Below are 15,802 nucleotides of genomic sequence, written 5' to 3' on the forward strand. Positions count from 1 at the left end.
CTACTACTACTACTACTACTACTACTACTACTACTACTACTACTACTACTACTACTACTACTACTACTTCTACTACTACTACTACTACTACTACTACTACTACTACTACTACTACTACTACTATTTCTTCTGCTACCACCACCACCACCACCACCACCACCACCACCACCACCACCACCACCATTCACAGTGACAAAAAACAGATTCACACAATGGCTGCTACTACAACTCAGGGCTTTCCTTTGACCCGAGCTCCCGGGTTTTGACGCTTGAAAATTACAGAAGACCCCTTTTTGACTCTTGAGAAAATTATGTCATGCGTCACATTTGACCCTGGGGAATATACCGACTTGCGTCAACGAGATCAAAAGTTGTTAAGACTAAGCGATAATTGGCTCGGGGCGGACCACCACCACCACCACCACCGCCGCCGCCACCACCACCACCACCACCACCACCACCACCACCACCACCACCCACCACCCACCACCACCACCACCGACAAAAAACAGATTCACACTATGGCTGCTACTACAACTGAGGGCTTTCCTTTGACCCGAGCTCCCGGGTTTTGACGCTTGAAAATTACAGAAGACCCCTTTTTGACTCTTGAGAAAATTATGTCATGCGTCACATTTGACCCGGGGGAATATACCGACTTGCGTCAACGAGATCAAAAGTTGTTAAGACTAAGCGATAATTGGCTCGGGGCGGAGTACCACCACCACTACCACCACCACCACCACCATTCACAGTGACAAAAAACGTATTCACACAATGGCTGCTACTACAACTCAGGGCTTTCCTTTGACCCGAGCTCCCAGGTTTTGACGCTTGAAAATTACAGAAGACCGCTTTTTGACTCTTGAGAAAATTATGTCATGCGTCACATTTGACCCGGGGGCATATACCGACTTGCGTCAACGAGATCAAAAGTTGTTAAGACTAAGCGATAATTGGCTCGGGGCGGAGTATCTCATTTAGTAGTCGCTCATCGTTAACGCCCGCTTCCAATCATCGAAGCACAAGTCCACCCAGTAGGCGGAGTTTGGTTAATTGAGAAATCTAGTATTGACCAATTAAAACACTGCTGGTTCGCATGTATTAACTTTCCATTATTTATCATAGCGTTTGTTATCAGCTGTTTGAGGAAAAGACGTGTATTAAACCCACCTAGTTGTAATAATCCAACTCCCAGGTATTGACCCTCTGAGCTGTACGTATGTACTCATAAAAGCTCAGAGTATTTAAGAAGAACTATAAACCCCCCAAAACAGAATGGATTCATCCGCGTCAGTTTTAATAATATTCAATATAAAATAATAACATCCATATCCACAGTACACTGTAAAGCATATTTTGAGATATTTCCAGAGTATGTCAGAATGTATTTCCAAAGCTGAATGCACCCATCACTGTTTTACTTCATGTTTGCTCAATTCAAAGACGCGAGAAAGTTATGCTGTGATAATTATGTAGGGCCTACTGTCTACAACGTCAAATTACACGCTTTGCATCAAAGTTGCTAAAAATAACTATAGAACCGATATAACTGACCTTGTGGGCAAGTGACAATTTTCGCATGTGCTAATTGATTACAAAATACATGTAGGCGTAATAATTGAACGTCTGAGAAGGCATAGAAAACGGCGTGTTTGTCGCACGTTTTCAGTGAAGATGGCACATGAAATAATTAAAGGGTGTCGGAATTTTTAATGAGATTAAATACGGAGGCACCTTTATCGGTGAGTAGAAATAATTTCCTTTTATAGTTTACCGATTTATATAGGCTATTGTGTTAAGGTGCCACCCGTATGTTTTTTTGTGATAGCCAGCGGAAATGTTTTTTTTTAACATTTTGTATTTCATTCTTAATTTAATAGCCAAGCGAAACGGTCAAACAAAGTTATTGGATCCCAGAATCTGTTATTCCATCCCAGAATGTGCTGCGCAGGTTTCAGGACATGTGCAAGAGAAGAAAGTGATAGTTTGCTGGTTTTATGCTAGTTGTGTGTGTGTGTAGTCATAGTGTTGTTTTATTACCTTTTCTTTACTAGTGCACCCATTTGAGATCACTCTTTAAATGCATGAATGATTTATTTATTTGTTCAAATGATTGTTAGTTTGTAGGACATATGACATATTGTTTTGCTGTATAAATGAAGTAAATGTTATATTAGAATACATATTTCGTATGTAATCTTTGAGATGTTGTGTAGGACATATGACATATTGCTCTCTGAGATGTTGTGTAAGACATGATATAACATATTACTCTTTGAGATGTTGTTTAGAACATATGACATATTACCCTGCTGTATACATGAAGTAAATGTTGTATTAGAATACATATTTCGTATTTATTAATAATTGAGATATTGTGTTTAAATGCATAGTGTCGTAGTGACAGTCCATGTAAGAAATAAATGTTAACATATCTTTTAATTTTTTGCTTTTTATATATTATTAACCAGGTTTTCCGAAGGAAAAAACTGGTTATTAGATTGGCGAATGCGGGCGGGCTGGCTGGCTGGCTGGCTGGCGGGCGGGCGGAACAAGCTTGTCCGGGCCATAACTATGTCGTTATCTCCAAGGTCAAGGTCACACTTTGAGTTCAAAGGTCAAAAATGGCCATAAATGAGCTTGTCCTGGCCATAACTATGTCATTCATTGTGAGATTTTAAAATCATTTGGCACATTTGTTCACCATCATGGGACGGTGTGTTGCACGAAAGAATCACGTCAATATCTCCAATGTCAAGGTCGCCACAACTAAAAATAGATTTTTTTTAAAAACAAACTTACAAAGGGGGTTAATTTTGTTTGTTCATTTCAAAAGTTCAGTTTGAGTTTTCTCCCTTTATCAGATTTTTTTTTCACAATGAAAACCTGGTTTTGTGACAATTTTGTCCCTTGTATCTCAGTAATTTGCTTAAATTTAAAAAAATCACTGACTCTCCTGCGTTATTATTAGGACTCTTATAAGTTTGATTTTGACTCTTGAAAATATGGTCCCAAGAGTCCTTGACTCTTGAGATTTGAGGTCTAAGGAAAGCCCTGCTTGAACTTATAGCCCATATAGGGGGGCATGCATGTTTTACAAACAGCCCTTGTTAAATCATAGAGTTGATTCGGAATTACCCGAGATCTGGAACTCCCCGATCAACTGTATAGTGATAGTCAAACAGAAATGTTAGGGTTATTTTACTTTGATTAACTACATAATTGGGTATTTTTCGATTGGATTGTACTTATTCGGTTTTCCAAACACACTGCATGTCAAGAGATTATCAACTAACTTGCATATAAATTGATTTCCTTTAAAAAGATAAAAAGTGTTGATTTATAGCATGGAAGTCACGACTCTGGTAGACTTTCAAAACAGCGTTAGGTTTAACAAATAGATTCACGTTTAGATTTATTAAAAATACCTGTTTGTCGCAGACGCTGTTCTTTTAGCTATTTCACATATTTTCATAAAGCATCTTGAAAATCTACATAATTAATTAGTTTATTGTTGAACAAAAAAACAACAACTAGCCTTTCATGCTTCTGCTTTTTTGTCTAATACAGGAGGCGATGAAAAGAGAAAACCCAGATTTGGGCCAAAAGAAAGGCTACCACCTGGCACCAAAGTCTAATGAAATGTTTGAGAGATACTACAGGGTATTTCTTTACTTTCTTAACCATTTACCACTCGGATACGTATTTTGATGCATTTGTAATCCTTTAGAAAGTTAAATTTAACTAAAGACTTTTCTTACTAGATTCAAGTTTTAACAGCTTCATTTCCAACCCTTACATACTGATGAGCAGCAAATAGCATAAAACCTGAACAGACAGCGAGTTACTTGCAGGTTGTTCTGGTTTAATGCTGGCTGCAAAAGCCATTTTCACTTTGCTTCTTATGGGGGAAATGGTTTAGTAATGACAACAATAAATAATTGATGTAGTTTATAATAAGAATTTTTAATAAAATTCAGCAATAATTATATCATAAATGAAATATGTTTTAGCCTGTCAGTCAATTAATAATAATAATGGCTTGTACATGTACTGATAAGAGTAAATATTGTCATCAAGAAGTTGTTGATGTAGTTTAATATACCGTTTTCTCTTCAAAAAACATTTTCAAAATGAAGTGTTTATTGTTGACATACCTTTATTGTCCTCTTGGCACCAAAGTTTGGTAACAACATTGATAGATAAGTTGTTTCCAATCCAAACAGAAACTTCTTTTTACAGAAGTTCTTGTTTATTATTCACAAAAGTAAGCTCCATGACTCTTCTGTCTGTTACCAGGGTATTGGTATCGTGCCTGAGGAGGAATGGGATGATTTCCTGAATACCATGCGCCGCCCTTTACCAACAACATTCAGAGTGACAGGTTCACGCAGGTAGGGTGTTCAATGGAGCCTCCTTCTTAGTAAACATGTCTTCATGCATATGCATAAAGTGTCACCCCAGATTAGCCTGCACAGTCGACACAGGCTAATCAGGGACGACACTTAACACTTACTAGTACAGTCAATCTTGTGGATGCGACCACTTGTATTAAGCGACCTTTGTCTTATGCGACCATTTTGAAATCCCACGGAGCTTTTTCGCTATATAATGATATTGTATTAAGCGACTTTTGTCTTACGCGACCAGCGACCGCTGATTTGTGTGTATTTTGATGTCCGAATCTTGTATTAAGCGACCACTAGGAGGTAAAAGTGGTTAATCTATCGATCTTTCAGGGACAAATCCGTGTTAATTGTTTATCTAAGCCGATAAGATGTACTGTTACACCTCTGCTTTGTTTTCACAACCATTATGATTATGCTTTGTCTCGTTGACCGGTTCTGACCGGTATTGTTGTAGACTGCGTATTAATTTATTGAGTTGAATAATAGGGGAACGTATTGCGCACAGTCTACAGCTTAAATAGTTTACTATGTGGATCATTAAGAGACAATGCCGATTTTTCTCGAGTATAGATAACAGGTGCAGAAACAATGCACTGTACGCGACAAACATTTCCTGAGAAGTGCGGAAAATAAACTATTAATCGGCAACATCTGTCGAAATCCGTACATTACCAATTTGTAATAATGCTAATTAGTAGATATTTGTAAGCCAATCACATTGTTATTTACTTAATAAATTTTCCAACCAGGTCTGATTGTTTGTTTTCAATTGACGTGTTTTAATTTTTTCAGCTCATTATTTATCATTGAGTTAGATTTCCTTAAGCGTAAATGCAGAAATTAAAATGTCAAAACAAAAAGTATTAACGTTGAACGAGAAAATTCGGGTTTTAGAATTGTCAAAGAGTATAAGTGCACGTAAAATCGCAGACGAGATTGGAGTCGGAAAAACCCAAATTCAGAACATTCTTAAGCGTAAAGCCGAGGTGCTTGAAGACGTGAAAATAATGTGTCAGGTGAAAAAAAACGCGCAATATAGAAACGGAAAGAGAAATACATGTGATAATATATCATAGCTTTTGGCTTCTGACATTTATTTCTAGTTTTAGCTGTACACATGTATATGTAGACTGTTACACATTTTTAGCAAAATTCTTTGTTCTTAGGAAAAATATTTCCTTGTCTATTTTGTTTTTCGCAAATAAATATGTACACACAATTGATTTATAATAAATGATAATTTATAATAAGTGAAAAATAAAACACATTATAAGTAAAATATTGTTTATGTATTGTGTTTATATTCATTTTATTATAAAAGTTAAAATCATTGTGGATAAAAGAGATAATCCTTCATATAGATTAAAATTGAGGGTAAGCATTCTTCCAGAATGGCCTTTTGTATTCAAAGACCGTTTTATTAAGAGACCACTTTTGATTACTCCCTTGAGTGGTCTCTTAATACAAGATTGACTGTATCTGGATTTAATTGTTAAAGGCAGGCCTGTTTTAAACGGAAATCAAGTGGAGGTGGAAAGTGTAGTCCCTGATTAGCCTGTGAGAACTGCACAGGCTGATCTTGGATGTCACTTTAGCTTATTTGTTAAACCCAGTTTTACCAGAACCAGGCTCAACTGTTGTGTGTTGAATTTGGTGTTAAATCTTTAATCCCCAGTCAATAGCAAAGAACTCGATCCATTTTTAAAAGATTTTTGTTCAAAGACCCGCTACTTGATATATTTTACCAGGTTTTCTGAAGGAATAAACTGGTTATTAGACTGGCGAATGTAGGCGGGCGGGCTGGCGGGCGGGCGGAACAAGCTTGTCCGGGCCATAACTATGTCGTTCATTGTGAGATATTAAAATCATTTAGCGCATTTATTCACCATCATTAGACGGTGTGTCGCGCGAAAGAATTACGTCGATATCTCCAAGTTCAAGGTCACACTTTGAGTTCAAATGTCAAAAATGGCCATAAACGAGCTTGTCCGGGCTATAACTATGTCATTCATTGTGAGATTTTAAAATCATTTTGCACACTTGTTCACCATCATTGAAAGGTGTGTCGCGCGAAAGAATTACGTCAATATCTCCAAGGTCAAGGTCGCGACGACTAAAAATAGATTGATTTTGAAACAAGGGGGGTAACTTTGAATAATCAGTAACAATGCACATTTTGAGTTGGTCTCTCTTTATCAGACTTCATTTCAAATTGAAATCAAGGTCGCCACGAGTAAAAATAGATTGATACTTACACAAGGTGGGTAACAATGCACATTTTGAATTGTCTCCCTTTATCAGACTTTTTTTCAAATTGAAAACCTGGTTTTGTGACAATTTTGTCCCTTGTTTGATTTTGAATCTAAGAAAGAACATACAGACTGAAAAATGGCAATAACATAGATAAAATTAAATCTTTAGCCTAGTTAGCAAGTAATTTATTATTTTTCAAACGGTACCGCTTTTTAAACCGAAAGAAGGATCTCTAGATGTATATGTCCATTTAGACAAACGTGATTGTTTTTAGCTCACCTGGGCACAACGTGCTCATGGTGAGCTTTTGGGATCACCTTTTGTCCGTCGAGTGTCGTCAACATTCTGCCTTGTGAACACTCTTATCGAGTTCACATTTATTGTCTGATCTTCATGAAACTTGGTCAGAACATTTGTCCCATTGATACCTTGACTGAGTTTGAAACTGGGTCATGCTGGGTCAAAAACAAGGTCACTAGGTCAAAAAAAAGAAAAACCTGGTGAACACTGTAGAAGTCACATTTGATGCCCAATCTTCATGTAACTTTGTCAAAATGTTTGTCTAAATGATATGTTGGTTGAGTTCAAAAATGGTTCTGGTCAGTTGAAAAACATGGCCGCCAGGGGGTGGGGCAGTATTCCTTATATGGATATAGAGAAACCTTGTGAACACTCTAGAAGTCACAATTTTTGCCCAATCATCATGAAACTTGGTCAAAACACTGGTTTCATTGATATCTCGCACAAGTTAAAAAATGGTCCAGATCGGTGAATAAACATGACTGCCAGGGGGTGGGGCAGTTTTCTCTATATGTATACAGTGAAAACATGTGAACCCTCTAAAAGTCACATTTTTGGTCAAATGTTCATGAAATTTGGTCAGAACATGTGTTTTCTGGATATGACGGTTGAGTTCGAAAATGGTTGTGATCGGTAAAAAAGCATGGCCGCTGGGGTGGGGGGTGGGGTCATTTTCCTTATATTTATATAGTAAAGCAGCTTGTGAACACTCTAGTTTAGCATGTCAAGGGAAGTAATTGCAAAATGTCTTTTGAAAAATTATGTTGAATTGACAGAGTTGTCTCCCTTTTATTTTTTATTTTTTTTAAGCACAAGAAGATTAAGTGGAATTAATTATAAATGATAGTTTTACATTCTGGAAGATAGCAAACTTTTGAATATGTTTTTTATTGTTTGATGATTCTGTACAATATGGCATTCTTTTGTCAAACGATTAAAGCGAGACTATACGATTTTTATATGTGTTAAATTGTAATACATTGATAAATACATGTTACAATAACACCAAATAGGCAAGACATTGAAGACGAATTTCATAAAATGCAGCAAAGACAAATTAGCGCCCCGAGCCGATGGTGAGGAAGATATTTCGTACATATTTTCCTACAATAACCGAAGAATTCGTCTTTTTATTAGGATCAGAGTTAGTGTTTGTGTGTCGTAAGAATAGACATCGCTGCAGGAATAAAAAAAAACAACATTATATACATCGTACATGCATGATATACATTCTGGCGAATTCGACTTTACAGACATTTTCGATTCAGAATTAAATATCTGGCTTATTTCACATTTTTCGACACATGTTCTTCTTAACTTTTATTTTAAATTATATTGAAATGTATGACCTTGTTAACACTCTAGAGGTAACATTTATTTTCCAATCATCATGAAACTTGGTCTGAAGATTTGTCCCAATGATATCTTGGATGAGTTCGAAAATGGTTTTTGTTGCTTTAAAAACATGGCCACCAGGGGCAAGGCATTTTTCCTTATATGGCTTTATATGGCTTAAGTAAAACCTTGTTAACACTCTAGAGGCCACATTTATTGTCCAAACTTCATGAAATTTGGTCAGAAGATTGGTCTCAATTATATCTTGGATGAGTTCGGAAATAATTATGTTTGTTTAAAAAACATGGCTTCCAAGGGGCGGGGCATTTTTCTTTATATGGCTATAGTAAAATCTTGTTAACACTCTATAGAGGCCACATTTACTGTCCGATCTTCATGAAACTTGGTCAGAAGATTCATCCCAATAATATCTTGGAAATGTCTAAAATGATGCCGGTTGGTTGAAAAACATGGCTGCTAGGGGGCGGGGCATTTTTCCTTATATAGCTATAGTAAAATCTTGTTAACACTCTAGAGGTTTATTTTTTTATCTTCATGAAACTTGGTCAGAAGATTTGTCCCAATAATATGTATATCTTGTTATCTCAGGTGAGCGACTTTTGGCCTTTCAGGCCCTCTTGTTTGATCCTCATGAAACTTGGTCAGAAGATTTGTCCCAATAATATTTATATCTTTTTATCTCAGGTGAGCGACTTTGGACCTTTCAGGCCCTCTTGTTTAGTTTTAAAGCACAAAAAAGACAGACTTCTACCTTGTAACAACCAGATATATTCTAATTGGCATAGATAAAATATGTTTCTTATTTATACTTAAATTTACTATGCCAAATAAGGTGAGTGGCTTTAATTTATGGTAATGATAACATTTTTGTGTTTCTGCAGACAAGCTGAAGAGCTGTTGAAGATCATTAAGGGTCAGTACTTCAGCAAGTTTTTTTCAACAGACGATGATCAGGAGAAGATTGTACCAACACAGTTACCATGGTAACCTTACAAACTGGAAAAATAAAGTCTCTTTCATGCAATTTATAGTAGTATTTTAAATTGGGGTTAATAATGGTTTTGGAATATTTTACGACTTTAAAACATACAAGCAGTTGCTATCAATTACTTACCATCTTTGATAAATGTATCTTAAACTGTACATTTATTTAGTGATATTATGTATTAAACAAATACTTAGGCCCTTTAACAAAGTTCATGCTTTTTAAAACTATTAACTTTGTTTACGTTTATTGTTATGATAGTTTATGTACTTAAATGACAGATGTGTGTACAATATTGTCTGAAATGTGCAATAAATCTGTCAGTGACAGAACTCTCCGCAAAGACTTAGTTTTTATTAAGCAGAGACTTTTTATGTCCCCGAAGGAGGGCATATAGAGATCAGACCGTCCTGTCAGTCTGTCCTTCCGTCACACTTTGCGTTTAGGTTTCGCGGTTAGGTTTCGAAAAATGCTCATAACTTCTACGTTGCTTCAGATAGCAACTTGATATTTGGCATGCATGTGTATCTCATGGAGCTGCACATTTTGAGTGGTGAAAGGTCAAGGTCATCCTTCAAGGTCAAAGGTCCAATATATGGCTTCAAAGCGGCGCAGAAGGGTCATTATGTTTCTGACAAACACATCTCTTGTTATGAATGAAAATTTCTTTGAAAGCGCTTCATAGACAGGGCTTTTAACCCTCATATAACAGGGGCCGAAATTCGGCCCCTTCCCAATCGAAAATTAGGTCATTTTTTCCCAAAATTGATAGAGGAATTTCCCAAATTGTATGCACAAAAAAAAATTATTTTTTTTTAATTAGACATATTGGTAGACATATTGGGCATCTGCCAAACTGAAAGCAATGAGCTCTAATATGATTAAGAATGCACCACAATGTGTCTTTTAATACTTCTGCACAACAAAAAGACCCTGTTTCAAAATCAGCAGTTATCGCGCATGAAATTCCCTATTTAAAAGGCCCCTGGCCTCTTCCCAATTTCCTGATAAAAAGCCCTGATAGATTTCACAGAGAAAGGTTCATATATTACTTACTGTACAGGTATCCTAATGGCCTTGCCTGGCAACTGGACTTCACAAGGAAGGAGATCAAGAATGATAGCGCCTTGAAGAGCCTGCATGGTTTCCTTATTTCAGAGACAGAAAGCGTAAGTACAGTTGATAAAGGAATATTTAAGTCGTCATGTATGGTATTGTATTTGTTTATGCAAAAGGGAATCTTTCTCAGACCCTTTGGCACGACAACCCAGACAATTTTAACAATTAAGTGCATGCGTAATCTTTAATGACACAACGATGCAGAAAACTTCACCAACTAAGTACATGAAAAATCTTTAATTGCAAATTGTCATAATATTAATGAGTAAAAATCTTGACAATTATTTTATATTCTTGACTCCTTGGCTTAGAACGAAAGCTTTTGCTTAAAATCATAATTCATTATCATAGAGACATTTTATCTTTGTTAAATATGTGGGCAACACTGTGGGAAAATAGCTTTAAATGCATGTGTGTGAAGTGTCAACATAGATTAGCCTGTGCAGTCTGCAGAGGCTAATTAGGGACGACGCTTTACACTTGTATTGTTATTATTTTGCTTTTATTAGCTCAGCTGTTTTCGGAGAAAACCTGGGGTATTGTTATAGCCAGCTCGTCGTCCGGCATCTGCCGTCCGCTTCGTGCTAAAACCTTAACAGCCTCTAAAATCAAAGTACTTCCACATACTACTTTGAAACTTCATATGTAGATGCACTTTGATGAGTTCAACATGCCACACCTATTTTTGGGTCACTAAGTCAAAGGTCAAGGTCACTTCTGACAAGCTAGCATTCATTCAAAACTGCACCAACAGCCGAGCGTTGGCACCCACTATGCGGTGCTCTTTTTAGGAATTTTCTTCTTAGCAAAAAATGCAGTGTATCCAGAAAGTGTTGTCCCTAATTAGCCTGTGCTGACTTCACAGGCTAATCTGGGACGACACTTTAAGCACATGCATTAAACCACGTTTTACCAGATCGAGGCTCATATATGTTACATTTGCAGGGCAACATCAGTCGCCAGGAGGCAGTCAGCATGCTGCCCCCTCTGTTGATGGATATCAAGCCTCATCATAAGGTAGCTGTTTAACAATTTCCCACTCAGAAGCTAAGTAAAAATGCAGTGTGTTTTTTCATTCAAAATCGGGTCCGGTAACCGAACCCATTCCCAATGGAAAAAAGTATATATTTGTTCCACATGGTAGCTAAAAATTTCCAATGGATGGTTTCCCCCCCCCCCCCCCAAACAAATTTTTTTTTTTTTTAGATCTCAATATTTTGTTCATCTTCCATCCATATAAGATCTATCTTAGTAAATATAATACTTGACACACTTGTATCCTCAATTTTGAAGCATTTGTTAGCAAAACAACAACAACACTAATTTCCCAATTTTAGTCTAAATGCCGCTAATTTTCCCAATCCAAAGGGACCCGGCCTCATTCCCAAAATGGTGAAAACAAACACACTGAAAATGGCTATGTGAAAACAGCATAAAACCAGAACAGCCTGTTTGCTACTCGTCAGTATCAACGGGTTGGAAATGAAGCCTTTGAAACTTGAATCTAGTTAGAAAAGTCTTCAATTAAATGTTACTTTCTGAGGGACCACAAATGCATCAAAATACGTATCTAAGTGGTGAAGGGTTAATTTGTTTTGGCAGTACACTTCATTGAGAATCAGATTGTGTACAAGAAAATGTCAAGGTCATACTGGATTTATGCTTTTATTGCTCATGTAATAGTATTATGTAGAGTTATCATGACACTTTAATGCTAATTCGTTTATTTTTCATACCATTTTATGACAACGTATAATTAGGTGTTGTATTTACACAGACACATGTTTTTTCTCCCTTTACCAAAGTAGAGTTAATTCAACAGATTCATGCACGCTTTAAAATGCATGTAAAAGATTATGTTCATCTGAGCGTCTTAATGCGACACATTCTAGCCTTGCGCGACATCCAAACCATGTTAAAAAAAAATGGATGTTTCACTGAACTGCAGGTTGACGCTGAAATATTGCTTGCAAAATAGAATAATAAATAAAGGGATAGCAACTTTTAATGGTTGATGTTATAGAAATATGTAGCATTATAAAACCCTTGCCCAACCTGTTCTATTCCTAAGATAATGTACAGAACTACCCAACATGTTCCATAATAATCTCAGATACTGGACATGTGTGCTGCACCAGGATCCAAGACGGCCCAGCTTATAGAGGCCCTGCATAGTGATGAGAATGTACCCACGCCTGGTAGGTTGATAATGGTTTAATGTACCCTTGCCTGGTAGGTTGATAATGGTTTAATGTACCCATGCCTGGTAGGTTGATAATGGTTTAATGTACCCACGCCTGGTAGGTTGATAATGGTTTAATGTACCCACGCCTGGTAGGTTGATAATGGTTTAATGTACCCATGCCTGGTAGGTTGATAATTGTTTAATGTACCCATGCCTGGTAGGCTGATAATGGTTTAATGTACCCATGCCTGTTAAGTTGATAATGGTTTAATGTACCCATGCCTGGTAGGTTGATAATGGTTTAATATCCCATGCCTGGTAGGTTGATAATTGTTTAATGTACCCATGCCTGGTAGGCTGATAATGGTTTAATGTACCCACGCCTGGTAGGTTGATAATGGTTTAATGTACCCATGCCTGGTAGGTTGATAATTGTTTAATGTACCCATGCCTGGTAGGCTGATAATGGTTTAATGTACCCATGCCTGGTAGGTTGATAATGGTTTAATGTACCCACGCCTGGTAGGTTGATAATGGTTTAATGTACCCATGCCTGGTAGGCTGATAATGGTTTAATGTACCCACGCCTGGTAGGTTGATAATGGTTTAATGTACCCATGCCTGGTAGGTTGATAATTGTTTAATGTACCCATGCCTGGTAGGCTGATAATGGTTTAATGTACCCATGCCTGGTAGGTTGATAATGGTTTAATGTACCCATGCCTGGTAGGTTGATAATGGTTTAATGTACCCATGCCTGGTAGGCTGATAATGGTTTAATGTACCCATGCCTGGTAGGCTGATAATGGTTTAATGTACCCATGCCTGGTAGGCTGATAATGGTTTAATGTACCCATGCCTGGTAGGTTGATAATGGTTTAATGTACCCATGCCTGGTAGGTTGATAATGGTTTAATGTACCCATGCCTGGTAGGTTGATAATGGTTTAATGTACCCATGCCTGGTAGGTTGATAATGGTTTAATGTACCCATGCCTGGTAGGTTGATAATGGTTTAATGTACCCACTCCTGGTAGGTTGATAATGGTTTAATGTACCCATGCCTGGTAGGTTGATAATGTTTTAATGTACCCATGCCTGGTAGGTTGATAATGGTTTGAGCAGCTAAAGAAGAGTTATGTATTAACATGTAGAAATGTTTGGATCATGTTGTGTATATAATTAACTTTTTGTGAAATACTGCTTATTAATATGTAGAAATCTTTTTCTAAAAACAGAATAGAGTTTGCATGAGAAAATAATATATTTGTGCTTTTTAGTACACACATTTGGTATACCTGTAAACATGTATGTATAATATAAACTATGATGAAATACTGCCGTAAAGCAATACCCCCTAATCATGGTTATACATGTATTTATCTAAAATATAATATCTAGTAAATCTGGGATTCAATGGATTCACTTTTCTGTTATACTCTTAGAAACTTATTTCAGAGGGTTTTGTGGTCGCTAATGACGCAGACAACAAACGCTGTTACCTGATGACACATCAAGTGAAAAGGCTTCAGAGCCCCAACTGTATGATTGTCAACCATGATGCCAGGATCCTACCCAACATGTTCTACTCCAAAGATAATGTAATTACACTGCTAAGAACTTTATAAGTGCAAATATATAAAGTTATTGAAATACATTTGCAAAAATCTATAGTGAATAAAAGACAGTTTATCTTGAAGTTTGTGCCGATATTGTAAGGTATAATAATAAATACTTGTATACGTCTGAAATCGGTGACAAAATTTCACGTTGCATGAAACATAACAGTGTACAATGAATGCAGTAAAAATGGAAGTTTTGGACAAGAACACATGCTTATTAAATAAAGTAATTCTGATGTGTTTCGAATTGTCATAAGCGGCATAAAAATCTGTCTTTTATGCACTAGTCGAAATTCTTAAGAAAAACTTGTTTTAAAAAGTTATTTGAAGTAAAGCCCCACTGCCATCGTGTATAATTCAAGTTTAAAGGTGGAACCCCAAAAAGTCACGTGATCCTGCACATTGTGTAATTTACTTCTAAAAATGTTGTTTTGTAGAATGCAGATGTGGTGAAGTACGACAGGATCCTGTGTGATGTCCCATGCAGGTCAGTTTTCATGAGTTACAATTGTGTGCTTGTATGAAAATGATTTCATTAATGTTATCAAATTATGACTGTAATAGTTAGCTGTCTGATTTCTAGCTCTGCTGTTTTCGGAGAAAACCCGAGGTATTGTCATAGCCAGCTCGTTGTCAGCCGTCCGCCGTAGGCGTCGTGCTAAATCCTTAACATTGGCTCTAAAATCAAAGTGCTTCCACCTACAACTTTGAAACTTCATATGTAGATGCACATTGATGAGTTCTACATGCCACACCCAGTTTGGGGTCACTAGGTCAAAGGTCAAGGTCACTGTGACCTCTAAAAAAATATATTCTGACAAGCTTTCGCAGCTGAGCGTTGGCACCCATTATGCAGTGCTCTTGTTTTTTACTTTAAGCATGACTTTTATTTGTTGATTGCATATGAAATTTTGCTTGTAAGTTTTTAGATTTCATTTGAATATTTAATTCTGATTTCAAATTTATTTACTTTATTTTGTATTTGTCGTTTAATCATTTACAAAATAAAATAAACAGGATTCCAAAAATGCACATACTGTTGGTCTGTTTTATTTCAGTGGGGATGGAACCATGAGGAAGAACCCAGATATCTGGTCAAAGTGGCACGTAAATGGAGGATATAATCTTCACAGGTAATTGGATGGAATTCTTAAAAAGTTCAGAACATGAATGAAAAATAGCAAATAATCAATATACAATTAACATATGAAGCTTCAACCAAATTGACATATTTGGAACAGAATACCTTAGTAAGAATGATAGGCTGTCAGACTAGTGCATGGGTTGGTATAAGCTCTTTTTGTCTTAGTGAACCAGGTGGAATAAATGCTCCTGCCCTATATGCAGGGCTTTTTTTCCTGTTTTTGTGAAGCGGCCTTGGCCCCTATTTTGTGAAAAGATGAGGTGTGAACTGTTCAAAATTCGTGAAAAAATGAGTTGCGAACGTTCTAAAATTATGAAAACTTGAGTCTTAAAATTTATATAATTGTGAAAATTTGAGTCACAAACTGCTTGAAATTGTGAAAATTTGAGTTGAGAATTTCGCAAATTTGTGAAAAATGGCCTTTCTC

General features: G+C 36.7%; 1 protein-coding gene across 1 annotated transcript in view; it reads left to right on the forward strand.

Moving 5' to 3' along the window:
* The window catches only part of LOC127845200 (RNA cytosine-C(5)-methyltransferase NSUN2-like), an 88,377-nt gene that overhangs the window by 4,659 nt on the left and 67,916 nt on the right, over window positions 1–15,802 (forward strand). The window contains exons 2-10 of the mRNA XM_052375985.1: window positions 3,574–3,666; window positions 4,303–4,397; window positions 9,203–9,304; window positions 10,370–10,475; window positions 11,371–11,442; window positions 12,539–12,623; window positions 14,068–14,210; window positions 14,669–14,718; window positions 15,290–15,364. Of these exons, the coding sequence (XP_052231945.1) occupies window positions 3,574–3,666; window positions 4,303–4,397; window positions 9,203–9,304; window positions 10,370–10,475; window positions 11,371–11,442; window positions 12,539–12,623; window positions 14,068–14,210; window positions 14,669–14,718; window positions 15,290–15,364 (821 nt within the window). The remainder of the gene's footprint in view (window positions 1–3,573; window positions 3,667–4,302; window positions 4,398–9,202; window positions 9,305–10,369; window positions 10,476–11,370; window positions 11,443–12,538; window positions 12,624–14,067; window positions 14,211–14,668; window positions 14,719–15,289; window positions 15,365–15,802) is intronic.

Source organism: Dreissena polymorpha, chromosome 9 (genome assembly GCF_020536995.1).
Source record: "Dreissena polymorpha isolate Duluth1 chromosome 9, UMN_Dpol_1.0, whole genome shotgun sequence".
In the NCBI taxonomy this organism is placed as follows: Eukaryota; Metazoa; Mollusca; class Bivalvia; order Myida; family Dreissenidae; genus Dreissena; species Dreissena polymorpha.